Raw genomic sequence first — 17,149 nt, 5'->3', positions numbered from 1 at the left:
CACACACACACACATGCACACACACGCCCACACATACACACACACACACCAACAAAGACACACACACCCACACACACACACAGACGAATGTAAAACTTATACAGACAGGTCAAGGCAGTGTGTGTGTGTCTGTGTTTCCTCAACATCTGTCCATCCTAACCAGAAGGGTGAAGTAAAGGGCGGCTGGAATGGTTGGATGAAATGTTTTCTCTCCTTTTGCCTTCTCTTATTTTTTCTTTCTTTTACTTTTTTCATGTCCTGTTCTTTTCTTCTTGTCCATACTGCCGCCATTATTTCTTGATCCCTCCTCCTTTTCCTCCTGCCTTCTTCCTTAGATTGTTTCTATCCCTCTTCTTTTCCTCTGTCACTCTTTCCCTTGCTCAGTCTCTCTCTCTCTGTCTCTATTATTGAGTCTCTCGGGTTCTCCTCTAGGTTTATTTTCTAGAACACAGGGACTAGAAGGTTTTGAAGGCTGTATGGTTTATCAGTAGCCCAGCAGCAGATCCTGCTCTCATGCTGCCCAAGCAAGGCAAGCCCCGAGCTCACAAGCCCACCAGCCCTGAGCTCACAAACCCCGAGCTCACAAGCCCACCAGCCCTGAGCTCACAAGCCCCGAGCTCACACTCTGTTGTCCTGACTGGGCTTCAGTCTTCCCTCACATTCTGCATGTGCATGTGTGTGTGTGTGTGTGTGTGTGTGTGTGTGTGTGTGTGTGTGTGTGTGTGTGTGTGTGTGTGCGTGCGTGCGTGCGTGTGTGAGAGGGAGAGAGAGAGAGAGAGAGAGAGAGAGAGAGACTTCTCCTGGATCTCCACCTTGTTGTGGTGGAGAAGCTTGCGTGTACCAGTGATCTCAAGCACTATGCCATCTGGAGTTTGGCTCCTGGTAGGGTCACCCCAGGTCGATAAGTCAAGGGGGAGTTTCCAGACGAAGCGCAATCCAACAAAGACCCCAACGGCAGAAATGGTAGAAGATGTCCAGGTCACAGTGGCAGTGAAGGTGGATGAAGGCTGCAACAGAGGGTGGTCCCCAATTGTCTTGGTTCTCCATGCCATTGGACTCTGGCAACCCCCTGCCAAGAACGGTGTGGTGGCTGCAGGCACATCAGCCTCTCCACGCAAAAAGCAGTTACGCACAGGCATCCTCCCATTATGCAGCTTCAGGATCAGCCTCTACACCCACCTGGAGATCCAGGGGGACGCAGATGGAGGATGGTCATACTCGACCCCGAGTGACTGCCGATGATGATGATGATGATGTGTGAGAGAGAGAGAGGAGAGAGTATGTGAATGTTAACAATAGTTAACAATAGCAGCAATGTATGTCTGGCACATGTGTCCCTTTAAATATATGTACAGGCAGGAGAGGTGTGTACTGTGTGCACACAAACAACCGTCCATACATACATTCCTACTAACACAAATACCCAGTCTCTGGCTGTTGTGTGAATATACGCCAGGATATAAATAATGACCCATAATTACAGTTCTTGCACTCTCTTTCGCATAACAATGTGCAGAGTGTAATGACCCATATGCTGTTAGAAGAGGGGATTCTTGGTCTATGGGTTCATGGCTTTTGAGAAAAACATTGTTAAAATGTTTTATGAAGCACATGTGTGTAGTCACCATGAACATACTTATAAGGGACGATTAGCATCTTTAAGTGTTATAATACGTAGATATAAGCCACTGTAGGGTTCAGTGCTTGGTCCTCTTCTGTTCATCGTTTATATGCTGCCCTTGATAACATCATACGTCATCATGGTCTCTACTTACACTGCTACGCCGATGACGTCCAACTCCACATCTCCACTGAATCCATCACTACTACAACCTACCCCAGTCTGACCAGCTGCCTCACTGAAATTAAATCATGGACGCAAGCCAAATTCCTCAAACTAAATTGTGATCAATCTGACATGATCACCATCGGTCCAAAATCCTTTACCAAACCACTCACAGTATCTGCATCACCATCACCAACTCCACTCCGCCTGCCTCCCCACACATCCGCATCCTTGGAGTAATTTTCAACAGCAACCTCTCCTTTGAACACCACGTCAATCAAATCACCAGAACTGCCTTTTTTCCACCCAAAAAATATGCATGTTGCCTAAAAATAACGATGCTAAATTGTTTTAATTTTTGCCAAAAGGTTAATCAAGAATCGAAAGGAGTTGAATCAAGCGCAACTGGACTTGGTATATATCCGTGAAAACCAAGTCCAGTTGCACTTGACTCAACTCCTTTGGATAACCATGACCTGGATGAATGAGAACATTCACAGACATGTTAATCAAGAAGATAATTATGATTTAAGTGTGGAAGACATGTTAGTAAAAATATTAGGCAGCTCCATTCTGTTTATTTATTTCTATAAGTTATTTGATACTGTGAACCATAGATTTATGTTAAAAGATATTCAGTCTTTTGTCCAAAGCAGTTGAATCAAGTGCAACTGGACTTGGTATATATCCGTGAAGACGTTTCACCTCTCATCCAAGAGGCTTCCTCAGTTCGTGCCTTTCTTACTAGACCAAGCTAGTCTGACTGGCTGGTGATGAGACTCAGAATTTATACATAAATTCTGAAATTCTGAGTCTCATCACCAGCCAGTCAGACTAGCTTGGTTTTGTATAGCGCCTTTCAAGAAACCCAAGGATGCTTTACACTAGATAAGAAAAAAATATTAAAACAAAGATTAAAAAAAATGTTCGATGGAATTGTCACAAAGTGCAATACCCAGGTTCAAAATAAGTTGTGGAAATAGGAGAGGATATCCACCCCCCTCTTTTTTTTTTACTTGTAATCCGCAATATGGCCTTATACCTTAAGTAGGGACAATTTGATATCAGGCTTCTGGAAGTGAATTCAACTTGTTCCAACAAGTGGATGATACAATAATATATTTAATATCCATATTTCTAAAATAGAATATAGAGCACAAACGCAGTCAAGTTTATTGAACAATTGTCAGTGCTATCAGACGTGAAAATAGATATAAAGAAGTCTGTGTTGTTATTTCTTAAACCTGTAATGCAGAAGTTTTATCTTCCTCTTCTGGTAGTGAGAGTAACTACTCTTCTTTCAGCGCTCTCCAATGAGGAAACAATTTCATGTGGAGAAACTTTGTTTTTTAAGTATCATGTGGAGAAACTAACTTCTTAGTCTAAAAATCTTATAATAACAGAAAAAAATGAAACATTAGAAGGTGCTTTTAAAATTAATTGGCCAATTAGATTTATTTGGTAAAAAATGTATTTGTATTACATTTTTCCTAAGTACTTGTTTGACTTAATGAGTTGTATTGAATTTCTGCTGAAATATAACTACAGAATACAAATGTAAAAAAAATAAAATAAAAAAAATAAGATATGCTCTTTTGGCTTGGACTTTGCCTTAAACATTTTTCCCCAAACAGAGTTGAAATAACTATAATATTCAATTTTTTTTCTAATAGATAATTTGAGAGTGGTGTGATAGTAATGAATAATAATGATACTAATGATAGTAATGATAATGAATGATAGTAAATAGTGAATACGGAAATAGTAAATGCAGATGGTCATGTACTTACAAAGTCAATTTCTTAACAAATTTCAAACAGTGGTTATAATGGAGGAATATGCATTTGTTTTTGATCCTTTACATTAAAACCTTTTACAGGAGCAATATATTTTACTTTATGAGGTAATAAATCTCAATAATACTGATAATGTTACAGCTATTAACAACTGATCTGCATTTTTCATTAAAACAAAAAGAGTTATGCTTGAACTCATCATACCAATTTTACGGTGTCTATTTTATCTTACTGCTCCCGGACCTTGAGGTCTGTTCAGCATTTGATTCTTTCTCAAATACCGCTAAAATTGCAGCCAGTAGCATGTGACACTAGCCTGTTGCTGTACTCTTTTAAGCTATGCATAAGGCATACTTCAAATTAGTACTGCTGCTATGAAAGAATGTGTACTTTTGGTGAACCTTGTTCTCCTGTTTACAAAAGTATGTGGGTTGTAAATTGCTATGTAGGGTTCTCCGTACATCTTGGCAAACACAAATGAATCACTTTACTGAAAGCATCCAAAACACAAAGTCACTGAAATCATTTACTTAACATATCAGACAAACACAAGTAGGAATGAAAGAATAAAGCTTTTTGATACATTATGATCATGTGGTAATGAAGGCAAATACATTTTAGATGTGTTCAAAGAAATTAGGTGGGTTTCAGCACTTTATAATCTTTGTCAGTGCATCTTTGTAGTAATGGCTTGTAATTATAATTTGTACAGGATAGGACCTTATAGATCTTATGGATGGTGACGTACACATGGATCATTCCAAGTATTCTGCTTGTCATGGTTTATTAACATGCAAATCATACGAAATGTTTTCCAGTCAAAACATTTTACTGAACTTCCACCACTTAACCTCCCAACACTGAACTTCCCCATTCACCTACGTCTGTCTGTCTCTCTTCCTCTTCCTTTGAATGTCCTCTTCCTCTCTGCATCCCTCCCCCTCATCTCCTATTAGACATAGATGAGTGTGCCGAAGGACTGATTTCCTGTGGTGTTCATGCCGAGTGTATCAACCTGCCAGGTGGTCATCGATGCCAGTGCCACAGCGGCTTTGAGTTGGGCTTTGATGGACGCACCTGTGTTGGTAAGTAGCGTGCACCCTTTCAGTGGAACCCGCACGCCACAACCTAACGTACTCAAGACATAAAAGTACAAGCAATATCATGGGTTTAACAGCAGTTTACTACTTGTGTCAGGGACCTGAAAGAAACTATATACCTTCTGCAAAATGTTATGCGGCAGAGAACCAAAGTACAACATCTCTTCTCTCCTTGGCTGCCTGAATTTGATGCCAAATCCTACTTGTGTACTACAAGCACCTTGATAATCCTGGAATTCCTGTTTCTATATTGAGGAGTCAATCACCCTAGTCACCTTTAAATATGCCACCAACCCTCATGCTACACTTAGGATGACCTTCACCTCCACATTGAGAGGACAAATAAGCCCAAACTGTCCAATCCCTATTGGATCCTTCTCAGTTGGTATGGAAATACCTCCTGCTTTCCACCAAGCCCTTGGAATAATGTCTGTTTTCATACTACTACCATTAAGTTCCATAGCTATTTCTAAACAGCAGGCAGACTCTTATAAAGCTGATGAGGAACCCCATTGAGTTCAGGTGAAGAGGAGGCCGTTTCACACTTCATAGTATCATGCACCTCACTCTGCCTGGCTGGGTGGGCCTCATTACCATCTATCTCTTCAATTGGTGGGAGATCTGCAAGCATCAGAAGTTCCCTAGCCCTCTGACTATTTTTGTGCAGTCTGTTAAGGTATTCCTCCAACTTCTGTCTTTCTACGTTTAAACTACCCCTTTTCTCTTAGCTGAATGGTGTCTTAACAAATATGAATGGGTCCTTACCCTTGTTCGCTGCTACTTCCTCCTTCCAAGAAGCTCAGCCCTCCTCGGCATAGACAGCTCACTTTTTAGCTCAGCTTCTACCTCTCTGATGCTGTCTTGGTCTTCATCACCTACTCATTTACAGCGTTTTGTTAAGTGCCTTTACTTTATCCCCTGGCTCAGAGCTTGAAAAATACAAACGTGGTACGTTTTGGAAGGAGGCTGCCTAGTAGTTGAATGGTTGCCATTTCGGTTAACAGTCTTTCCTTATACCCGACAGACACACATTTTTAATTTTGGTTGGACTTAAAGAGAGAGCAAAACAACTGCTCGTCCCTTAAAGGAGTCCACAGAATGTCATTAGATGGATAAATGTCCATGTATGTAGAAACTTTCCTAGTTCTTAAATTCACCTGCAGTCTCTTTCTGAGGACATTGTGTGGCTTTTATAGATTCTGATTTGAATTGGTCTTATTGTACTTGTACATTAAGGTGTTTTAGAGTTCGGTATTTTGGTTCCACAACGAGTTACGACCCTGGAAGGCATGTTTCACTCGTGTTGGGGAGGCAGATAACCTCTACCACAACAGCTGCAAGCCATGGGAAGGGCAGGGAGGCAAGACCACAGAGTGGGGAGGATGGTATGAGACGCATTTGTGAGAAGAAAAGAGAGAAGGAGTAAATAAAGATGAAGTGAGACAACTAGCATGGGAATGAAAGGGTGATATGGAGAGAGATGGAGTTGAAAAAAATGGAACAGGGACAGTCCATGTTCAAATGGAATGTGTAGTAGCGAGGACCTATTTGCCTCCCTCCCTCTCTCTCTTTCCCTCTCTCTCTCTCTCTCTCTCTCTCTCTCTCTCTCTCTCTCTCTCTCTCTCTCTCTCTCTCTCTCTCTCTCTCTCTCTCTCTCTCTCTCTCTTTGTCTCTCTCTCTCTGTCCCTGTCTGTCTGTCTCTCTCTCTTTCTCTTTCTCTCTCTTTCTCTCTCTCTTTCTCTCTCTTTGTCTCTCTCTCTCTCTCTGTCTCTCTCTCTTTCTCTCTCTCTTTGTCTCTCTCTCTCTGTCCCTGTCTGTCTGTCTGTCTGTCTGTCTGTCTGTCTGTCTGTCTGTCTCTCTCTCTCTCTCTCTCTCTCTCTCTCTCTCTCTCTCTCTCTCTCTCTCTCTCTCTCTCTCTCTCTCTCTTTCTCTCTCTCTCTCTCTTTCTCTTTCTCTCTCTCAGTTCAATTCAATTCAATATGTGCTTTATTGGCATGACATACATTTGTGTATATATTGCCAAAGCATGTAAAACAACAACAACACAACACAACAATGATTAAAATAATAACAGCAACAACAACGATTACTTCCTGCCTTTCTCTCTCTTTCCCTCTCAGTTCAATTCAGTTCAGTAGTTCCTTTATTGGCATGACATAGGTTTGTGTACATGTTGCCAAAGCATGTAAAACAACAACACAACACTGATTGTAATAACGGCAACAACGATTATGATATCAAACAACAGTAGCAATAATAGTTTTTGGGTCCGCGGCCTAGCCGGCAAGAACACAGCACCAACAACGCCGAGGCCGTGCGCTCGCCCCAGGGGGCCACACTCATTGAGAATGCGCCACCTATAGCCCGCATGTCACCCCGGACCAAAAGCGTCTGCCACGAGGCATTCACTAAATAATGATGACAGCGAATAACAACCATGATAGGTGCCATCACCCACTGTCTCTCAGGTTGTAGCAGGAAAATATCTCTGTCTGTCGCTCGCTCCGTTTGTGTCTCGCTCTCTCTCTGTCTCTCTCTCGTTCTCTCTTTCTTTCTCTTACCTGTTTTTTATTTTATTTTATTTTATTTTTTTATGTTTTGAGTTGTTGTTGAATGATTGTTGAATGATCTCTCTCCTGTTAGTCCCTCAGACGTTTTGTCTTGCTAGCTCTCCCTCTCTCTTCTGTTAGTCTCTCAAACATGTTTTCTTGCTAGCTCTCCCCTCTCTCCTGTTAGTCTCTCAGACGTTTTGTCTTGCTAGCTCTCCCTCTCTCTTCTGTTAGTCTCTCAAACATGTTTTCTTGCTAGCTCTCCCTCTCTCGTTAGTCTCTCAAACGTTTTGTGTTGCTAGCTCTCCCTCTCTCCTGTTAGTCTCTCAAACGTTTTGGTTTGCTAGCTCTCCCTCTCTCTTCTATTAGTCTCTCAAACATGTTTTCTTGCTAGCTCTCCCTCTCTCTTCTATTAGTCTCTCAACGTTTCGGTTTGCTAGCTCTCCCTCTCTCTTCTATTAGTCTCTCAAACATGTTTTCTTGCTAGCTCTGCCTCTCTCTTGTTAGTCTCTCAAACGTTTTGTCTTGTTAGCTCTCCCTCTCTCTTCTGTTAGTCTCTCAAACATGTTTTCTGGCTAGCTCTCACTCTTTTCTGTTAGTCTCTCAAACGTTTTGTCTTGCTAGCTCTCCCTCTCTCTTCTGTTGGTCTCTCAAACGTTTTGTGTTGCTAGCTCTACATTTTTCTTCTGTTAGTCTCTCAAAGTTGTTGTTTTGCTAGCTCTCCCTCTGTCTTCTGTTAGTCTCAAACGTTTTCTCTTGCTAGCTCTCCATCTTTTCTGTTAGTCTCTCAGAGGTGGTATCTTGCTAGCTCTCCCTCTCTCTTCTGTTAGTCTCTCAAAGGTGTTGTCTTGCTAGCTCTCCCTCTCTCTTCTTAGTCTCTCAAACGTTTTGTCTTGCTAACTCTCCCTCTCTCTTTTGGTCTCTCAAACGTTTTGTCTTGCTAGCTCTGCATTTCTCTTCTGTTAGTCTCTCAAACGTTTTGTCTTGCTAGCTCTCCCTCTCTCTTCTGTTGGTCTCTCAAACGTTTTGTGTTGCTAGCTCTGCATTTTTCTTCTGTTAGTCTCTCAAACGTTTTCTCTTGCTAGCTCTCCCTCTTTCTTCTGTTAGTCTCTCAAAGTTGTTGTCTTGCTAGCTCTCCCTCTCTCTTCTTAGTCTCTTAAACGTTTTGTCTTGCTAGCTCTCCCTCTTTCTTTTGGTCTCTCAAACGTTTTGTCTTGCTAGCTCTGCATTTCTCTTTTGTTAGTCTCTCAAACGTTTCGTCTTGCTAGCTCTCCCTCCCTCTTCTGTTAGTCTCTCAAAGTTGTTGTTTTGGTAGCTCTCCCTCTGTCTTTTGTTAGTATCTCAAACGTTTTCTCTTGCTAGCTCTCCCTCTTTCTTCTGTTAGTCTCTCAGAGTTGTTGTCTTGGTAGCTCTCCCTCTGTCTTCTGTTAGTCTCTCAAAGGTGTTGTCTTGCTAGCTCTCCTTGTGTTCTGTTAGTCTCTCAAAGATGTTGTATTGCTAGCTCTCCCTCTGTCTTCTGTTAGTCTCTCAAACGTTTTCTCTTGCTAGCTCTCCCTCTCTCCTGTTAGTCTCTCAAACGTTTTGTCTTGCTCAGTCTCCCTCTCTCTTCTGTTAGTCTTGCAAACGTTTTGTCTTTCTAGCGCTCCCTCTCTCTTCTGTTAGTGTCTCAAAGGTGTTGTCTTGCTTGCTCTCCCTCTGTGTTCTGTTAGTCTCTCAAAGGTGTTGTCTTCCTAGCTCTCCCTCTCTCTTCTTAGTCTCTCAAACGTTTTGTCTTGCTAGCTCTCCCTCTCTCTTTTGGTCTCTCAAACGTTTTGTCTTGCTAGCTCTTCATTTCTCTCCTGTTAGTCTCTCAAACGTTTTGTCTTGCTCAGTCTCCCTCTCTCTTCTGTTGGTCTCTCAAATGTTTTGTCTTGCTCAGTCTCCCTCTCTCTTCTGTTAGTATCTCAAACGTTTTGTCTTGCTCAGTCTCCCTCTCTCTTCTGTTAGTCTTGCAAACGTTTTGTCTTTCTAGCGCTCCCTCTCTCTTCTGTTAGTGTCTCAAAGGTGTTGTCTTGCTTGCTCTCCCTCTGTGTTCTGTTAGTCTCTCAAACGTTTTGTCTTGCTCAGTCTCCCTCTCTCTTCTGTTAGTCTTGCAAACCTTTTGTCTTTCTAGCGCTCCCTCTCTCTTCTTAGTCTCTCAAACGTTTTGTCTTGCTAGCTCTGCATTTCTCTCCTGTTAGTCTCTCAAACGTTTTGTCTTGCTAGCTCTCCCCCTCTCTTCTGTTAGTCTCTCAAACGTGTTGTTTTGCTGGCTCTCCCTCTTCTGTTAGTCTCTCAAATGTGTTGCACCAGTGTTATCAGTCAGCTAGGTCATACAGCTTGTTCATGTAGTTAATTAGCTGTTACTCTTTCAAACTCATTTGACTTGATTTGACCATTCTTAACAGTTGTCCCGCCCTATCCTAGAGGTAATTGGGATGTCAAAAGATTTACCTTCCGGGTAGCGTGGCGGTCTATTCCGTTGCCTACCAACATGGGGAAGGCGGTTCAAATTCCTGTGTTACCTCCAGCTTGGTCGGGTGTCCCTACAGACACAATTGGCTGTGTCTGCGAGTGGGAAGCCGGATGTGGGTATGTGTCCTGGTCGCTGCACTAGCACCTCCTCTGGTCTGTCAGGACCCCTGTTCCAGGGGGAGGGGTAACTGGGGGGAATAGTGTGAACCTCCCACGCGGTACGTCTCCCAGGTGAAACTCCTCACTATCAGGTGAAAAGAAGCGACTGGCAACTCCACATTTTTCGGAGGAGGCATGTGGTAGTCTGCGGCCCTCCCCGGATTGGCAGAGGGGGTGGAGCAGCGACCGGGACAGCTCGGAAGAGTGGGGTAATTGGCCAAGTACAATTGGGGAGATAAAGGGGGTAAATAAAAAAACAAAAACAAAACAAAAGATTTACCTTCCTGTCTAGAGGGCATCCCATGGTAATTTCTGTGTTAATTGCTGTTTAAATATACGCCTAGGCAGCAGCTAAATTCAGGTACTGTACATAGGTATTTTCCAGTAATCATATTCTTTAAAAATTATCACTACCACCCACGTGCAAAATGGAACTATTATTGGCTGTAGTGAGTCACTTCCTCTCACTTCCTTTGTAAGTGAGAGGAAGTGACTCACCACTTTGGTAAATTGCAAAACTTTGTTCAATTAGTCTTTACTACTTTTGCAGCTCAGATTGTGTAATTCTTAATCTCATCAGTTTAACTACTTTTTTCATTGACAAATATACATCAAACTTCATGCAAAAAATAACATGTATACCATTTTGTGTTGACTTGAGTATTTTCATTTCTTACGGTCTTCCATTTGTGGATATATATGTAATTTTGTATTCCTAGTTTAATGCTAATTTTACTGCATTTTAGACCAAGATGAATGCAGCTCCTCTCCATGCCACATCCACGCCAGATGTATCAATGGGCTTGGCTCCTTCCAGTGTCAGTGCCAGCCTGGTTTCCATGGCGATGGTTTCTACTGTGTCTCTCGGGACGGTGAGGGAATTCTGCTTCTGCTCTTGCACCATACTTACTTTTAAACACGCAATTTGACATCTGGTGTAAGATTGTAAATAGCAGACTTATGAAAGTTACAAACCTAAATATCATCTACTACTACTACCACTACTACTACAAACGAAGACAAAACTTAGACGCAGACGTGAACAAAGGAGACCACCGAAAATGTGAATTCGTGCCGCCATTGTGCTACAACGGAAGTGGACATGTTTGGAAACTATACGGATAACAGGTCTTGCTGCTATGTTTTGCTACTATGTATAATTGTTTGTTACAGGACAGCCAGATCGTCCAAAGACCCAGTGTGAGCAACATAGAGACAGTCTGCAGAGTGGAGGGGAGCCCCAGTTGGGTGGAGCCCCCCTTGGGGCCTTCATACCTCAGTGTGACTCCGAGGGACAGTATAGACTACTGCAGGTTACAATGAATTCACAATCTTGTTTACATAATGTCTTGTTGATTTGGCTAACTTGCTAACGTTTTGTGTTTGATAAATTGTTTGCAGTGTCATGGTTCCACTGGCCATTGTTGGTGCGTGGACAGTAGGGGGCAGGAGAGAGCAGGAACCAGGACACCACCGGGTATGCCACCAACAGATTGTAACAAGCCAGGTGAGGGAGAACATAAACACAGTTGCCTTCGACCAAGATTGCACCTTGCATTTGTCAGCAGTCCATGAACGATAGCACCAAACACCAGCAGCACAATAACTTTACAAGGTCTCTGCATGACAAAAATGTTAAACATCATTGAAAGATAAAAAAAAATGTCAATTTACTGATACTGGAATCTCACGTGTGCATGTTGGGAATACTGAATGCACGTTTTAAATGCTAGGAGCCTACTTTACACTGACAGACAAATAACCGTCTACTATGTAGGCTAAGTTTCGATAGTGTTCTATTAAAATTGTGATATTGGTGGCAGCGGTCGGAATCGGAAGTGTCCGGAAGTGTGCAAATTCTCAGAAGTCTCTTCAGAGCGCGGGAATAAAGAAGTGTGAGCGCATGCTTCTGGGAGAGGGTGCCCAGATAGCATCTGGATGTGGGCCACTTCAGGCAGTGATGCAGCGCTGATGGCCTTCTTCTGCCCTGACAAATGGATGTGAGCCTGAAGTGGCCCCCATGTATAGCAGCAAATATGGCCCAAATATGCCAAATCAAATGTGGGCCTTTTCTGGCAAAGAGGCGGTGCTCTCGGCAACATGTAATCTGGTTGTGACCCTGAAGTGGCCTGTGTGGTAAATGGTGAATATGGCTCAAATATCACAAAACAAATATGGGCCACCTTTGCCAAATATGTGGCACATGCGACATTGCTATGGCTTGGTTCTGGCCCAGATCTGGCAAACAGGAGCAAACCGCCCAAGTGCCATCATTGCACACAGTATGTGGGCTGGATGAAAGAAACATGAAAGTCGGATGTGGGACGGGTCTGGGCCACAGCAATTTTGCTATCTGGGTGACTACTGTAACCTACAAAAAGACACACTGGCCGATTTCCAGGGGGTCAGCCCCCTTTAGTCGAGCCCCCTTTAGTTTCTAAAAAAACAAAAAACACTAATATGATCCGTAATAGTGATTCCGTTAAAATGGCGGAAGGCATTTGGTACGATCTCAATAGAATTAATAAATTATCATACATAGTACATGTTTGTTTAATATTTGTACATTTTAACCTTTACTATGTAGATGAGCCAGTACGTCCTAAGAGCCACTGTGAGCAGCACAGAGACAGTGTCCAGACTACCAGTCCAGAGGGTTACCCTTTGGTTGGTGCCTTTGTGCCTCAGTGTGACACAGATGGCAGATACAGCCCATTACAGGTCAGCACATGGTCACTGGCAGATTCTTTTTTCATTTAAGTTTTCTTATTAGCTGTTATTGGAACTAACTGAGCTACCTAATGCAATGATTATCTATTTCAGTGTCATGGCTCCTCTGGTCATTGTTGGTGTGTAGACAGCAGTGGCCAGGAGAGGGCAGGAACCAGGACACCACCTGGTGCACCACCCAAAGACTGTGACAAACCAGGTGAAAATACTTGGAAACTCTGGGACATTTTGTCAGTTGGCCCAACAAGAGGTCACGCGTTTGTCCACAGTATTGAAGAAAAAATGGGAAACATTTTGGATCATATTCTATGTATTCTACTATTAAAAGATGTATATTTGTCATTAAGAACAGTAGAAAGTTAAGTCACTGGGCAGGCCGACACAGTGCTGGTGGCAGTAGGTAGAGAATGATGACAGCCAGTAAAGAGGCCTGAACCAAACAAGCACCACTGAGCTTGCATTAATGGTGCCAGCGCTGTTAGTTACTGGGCAGGTCCATATGGTTCCAGTGGCTTCTTTTTTTTTTTAATTAACTTGCAAGTTATTGGTCAATGGAAGATGCTGGATGTGGGTATGGAACGGGCCATCCCTGGGATGCCAAAACTCACTGTTGAGCCTTGTAGAGGTGTCATGGGCCTAATTCAATGAGACATCTGGGATGGAAGGTGCCCACTCGATGACCCCAGTGAAATTCTCACATCAGCACTGTCATTGGTTATTGCAGTTTGGTAGCCAAGGCTAGTAGACATTTTGAAGTTTCAAGCTGGCAGTCAGGCATCTCATTAGCTCACAGTAGCAGCTGCCAAGGTTGGTAGCCAATGAAGCCATTTGGAACTGCAGGTAGGGAGATTTATGATGCCACTGGCTGATTTCCTCTCGTTAAATGTAGATAGTGTGTGAGGTTGTTTTGTTAAACTAGGCTTCTGTGTGTAGTCCCTAATACTCAGCACACAGTATTTAACATCAGATTTTGTGTATACATACACACTTGACAGTGACAGATTATAAGTGAATCAGTTTGATCATTTTCTCTTCCATTTTTTTTTCCTCCCCAATTGAATTTGGCCAATTACTTCACTCTTCTGAGCCGTTCCGGTCACTGCGCCACCCCCTCTGCCAATCTGGGGAGGGCTGCAGACTACCACATGCTTCCTCCGATACGTGTGGAGTCGCCAGCCACTTGTTTTCACATGACAGTGAGGAGTTTCACCAGGGGAATGTATCCAAAGGAGTTGAATCAAGTGCAACTGGACTTGGTATATATCCGTGAAGACGTTTCGCCTCTCATCCAAGAGGCTTCCTCAGTTCGTGCCTTTCTGACTAGACCACTCTGACAACGACTCCAAAGAGGATAAATTCTGAGTCTCATCACCAGCCAGTCAGACTAGCTTGGTCTAGTCAGAAAGGCACGAACTGAGGAAGCCTCTTGGATGAGAGGCGAAACGTCTTCACGGATATATACCAAGTCCAGTTGCACTTGATTCAACTCCTTTGGATAACCATGACCTGGATGAATGAAAACATTCACAGACACAGGGGAATGTAGCATGTGGGAGGATCACGCTATTCCCTCCAGTTCCCCCTCCCCCCTGAACAGGCATCCCGACCGACCAGAGGAGGCGCTAGTGCAGCGACCAGGACACATACCCACATCCGGCTTCCCACCCACAGACACGGGCAATTGTGTCTGTAGGGACACCCGGCCAAGCTGGAGGTAACACGGGGATTCGAACCAGCAATCCCTGTGTTGGTAGGCCACGGAATAGACACTATGCCACCTAGGCGCCCCCTTTTTTCCCCACTTTTTTCTATATTTTGCCCATTTTAATCTAAGTCTCTCAGCAGTATGTTATTTATATCTAAATTGTTCCATCTAGCCTTGCAGGCCAGACCAGTCAATGTTGATCACATTTGTCTTTCTCAGGAAATAGGGTCTGGCCACCATATCAATGACAGTAGTTTCAGATTTGGCAAGCTACCAAAATAATGGAGCTCTAATCACAGCTTTGGAGATTGAACTCAGGGAATTACACCTGTCTAGACTTAAAAACACAAAAATTTTAACATCAGCTGCGACCATACTGAATGGAAGAGCTAGTTGTGCCAAGGATGCTATTCATATCAGTAGGTTCGTAGAAAAAGGGGGAAGTTGATGAGGATGAAATAGTTGGGAGGCTATGATTTTGGGGATGAGCTAGGGGTTGGACATTACAAAGGTCTCGGGGTCAGAAGTAGTGGGAGGTGGAACAAGAGAGGATGGAGGAGGGAAATGACCACTGATGGCTGTTACTTTCTCCCTAAAATGGACAGTAAAGTCATTCAGAGTGAGGGAGGGAGATTAAGAAGGCAGGAGAAGGTGACAAACAGTTTGCGGAGGCTGAAGGCATTGGAGACCTTGTGAGTGCAGTGGGCATTTTTTAGCAGGTTTGGACTTAGAGGAAAAGAAGACAGGAGTGATTGAGAATCACTTCGGCACATGCTCTGCTGGAACAGCACACACTGTACTATGTCTTGTTTGCGAGCAATGTTTCATCTCGTCTAAGTGTATTTGTCTGCATACTGTTGATAATTTGTTTAACGTTAATTACCCTGGATTGATCAAACATGATCATACCTTGCAGTGATCATCACTGTACTTGCAATATGCACACAGCCTGATACCGGCGACAGGTTACTCTCCTACAGCTGTGAGGAACTACAATTACTGCAGGCCTCCTTGCTATGTAACACCAAGCCTGCTGTTGTCCTACCATCAGAGGTTCGGCCAAGGAAAAGGGGAAGAGGAGGAGGAATCCGTAGCAGAATAAGGAAGCGCCCATTCAAGACACCTCTCCCATCCATCATCCTGGCAAAAGTTCGCTCATGCCGGAATGAAATGGACTTGATACATGCCTGGAGCCGACTGGAAAGGGCCTTCAGAGACATCAGCATTATTGTCCTGTCCGAGACCTTGCTGGATGGGTTGGTCTCCAATGCTGAGGTCAGCCTGGACAATTTCACCATCATCAGGTCAGACAGAATGGGACAATTAGGGAAGACGCAGGGGGGTTCTGCCTCTACATCAGTAATACATGGTGTAACAACATCAAGGTGCACTGCAAGGTTTATATGCCTGACCTGGAGATGCTAAACGTGTCTCTGCATGCCTACTATCTCCCCAGGAATTTCCTTCGGTTGTTGTCAGTTGTGTTTATAAATCCCCAGCACTATCACCAAGGCAGCAGTGGAGCTGGTAGCTGAGGATGCTAACACTATGTTGGCTGAGTATTCTGGAGCTCTGGTGTTTATCTTGAGAGATTATAACAGCTGCAGACTGTATAATGTTATGCCATCATTCCAAAAGTATGTGGACATTCCCGCCAGAAGGGAAAACATCCTGGATTTGTGTTACAGTAACATTACCAACGCATTTTGTGTCCGTTCTTATCACCACTCGGACTTGCAGACCACAACATCATCTGTTTATTTCCACTGTACAAGCAGGAACTCAAAGGTCACAAGCCACAATCCTACAACGCCCCACAATGGTCGGAGGATGCCATCACACAACTCCAAGGCTCCCTGGCATGCACTTACTGGGACATCTTTGACGGAGACTTGAATAACAAGGTCATTGTCATTACAGACTATACAAATCTGCATAAATACTACTATTCCAGTCAAAACAATAAAGAAATATTCCAACACCAAACCCTGGATCACTCCTCAAATAAAACACAGCCTGAGAAAGAAGCATAAAGCTTTCAGGCTTAAAGACTGGGCTGGTCTCAGCACGGCAAACCACAACATTGAAAATTGGGTTCTTAAAGCAAAACTCAAATTTAAGTACAAACTAGAGTATGAATTCGGTAACATGAACTCTAAACACGTTTTCCAGATGGTGAAAACTCTGACTGGATATGAACCCAAACACGGTCCATCAACATCACCCACGCAGAACTTCTCACCACTAAACTGAACTCATTCTTCACTCACTTGATACTTAGGATTTCACAGATGACTGTCAAAGGGCTGGGAGCCCTCCCTCCACTGCAGCCCAACAAGCCAGCCCCTTTTTTAGAGGAGGCTGTACAGTGCCAGCTTGGCCGGTGCAAGCCAGGCATGGCCCTGGGTACTGACAGCACCCCAGCAAGGGTGCTGAAGATCTGTGCTATTGAACTCTCACCAATTCTTCACCCACTCTTCTGCAAATCCTACCGGTCTATCACAATACCAACCCTCTGGAAAACCGCAACAATAATCCCAGTGCCTCAAAAGCTCTGACCCACAGAATTCAGTCATTACTGCCCCATTACCCTCACACCAATAATACTGAAATGCCTTAAGAACCTGTTGCTACACACCATCCTGCCAATTGTTAACCAATAACTGGACCCCCTCCAATTTGCCTTCTGGGCCTAGAGGAGCACAGAGAATGCTGTGGCCTGCCCACTGCATCTGCTCCTTCAGCACCTGCATTCCCCAGGCACCTTCACCAGGATCCTCTTTGTGGACTTCAGCTCTGCGTTCAATACCATCTAAAGGCACTTGATGATT

General features: G+C 43.6%; 1 protein-coding gene across 1 annotated transcript in view; it reads left to right on the top strand.

The window, feature by feature from the left end:
• The window catches only part of nid2a (nidogen 2a (osteonidogen)), a 231,038-nt gene that overhangs the window by 140,631 nt on the left and 73,258 nt on the right, over positions 1 to 17,149 (top strand). Inside the window, exons 16-21 of the mRNA XM_056301042.1 lie at positions 4,539 to 4,667; positions 10,630 to 10,755; positions 11,057 to 11,196; positions 11,285 to 11,390; positions 12,471 to 12,604; positions 12,707 to 12,812. Of these exons, the coding sequence (XP_056157017.1) occupies positions 4,539 to 4,667; positions 10,630 to 10,755; positions 11,057 to 11,196; positions 11,285 to 11,390; positions 12,471 to 12,604; positions 12,707 to 12,812 (741 nt within the window). The remainder of the gene's footprint in view (positions 1 to 4,538; positions 4,668 to 10,629; positions 10,756 to 11,056; positions 11,197 to 11,284; positions 11,391 to 12,470; positions 12,605 to 12,706; positions 12,813 to 17,149) is intronic.

Source organism: Lampris incognitus, chromosome 21, assembly GCF_029633865.1.
Source record: "Lampris incognitus isolate fLamInc1 chromosome 21, fLamInc1.hap2, whole genome shotgun sequence".
NCBI lineage: Eukaryota > Metazoa > Chordata > Actinopteri > Lampriformes > Lampridae > Lampris > Lampris incognitus.
This window is presented reverse-complemented; position numbering and strand designations above follow the sequence as displayed.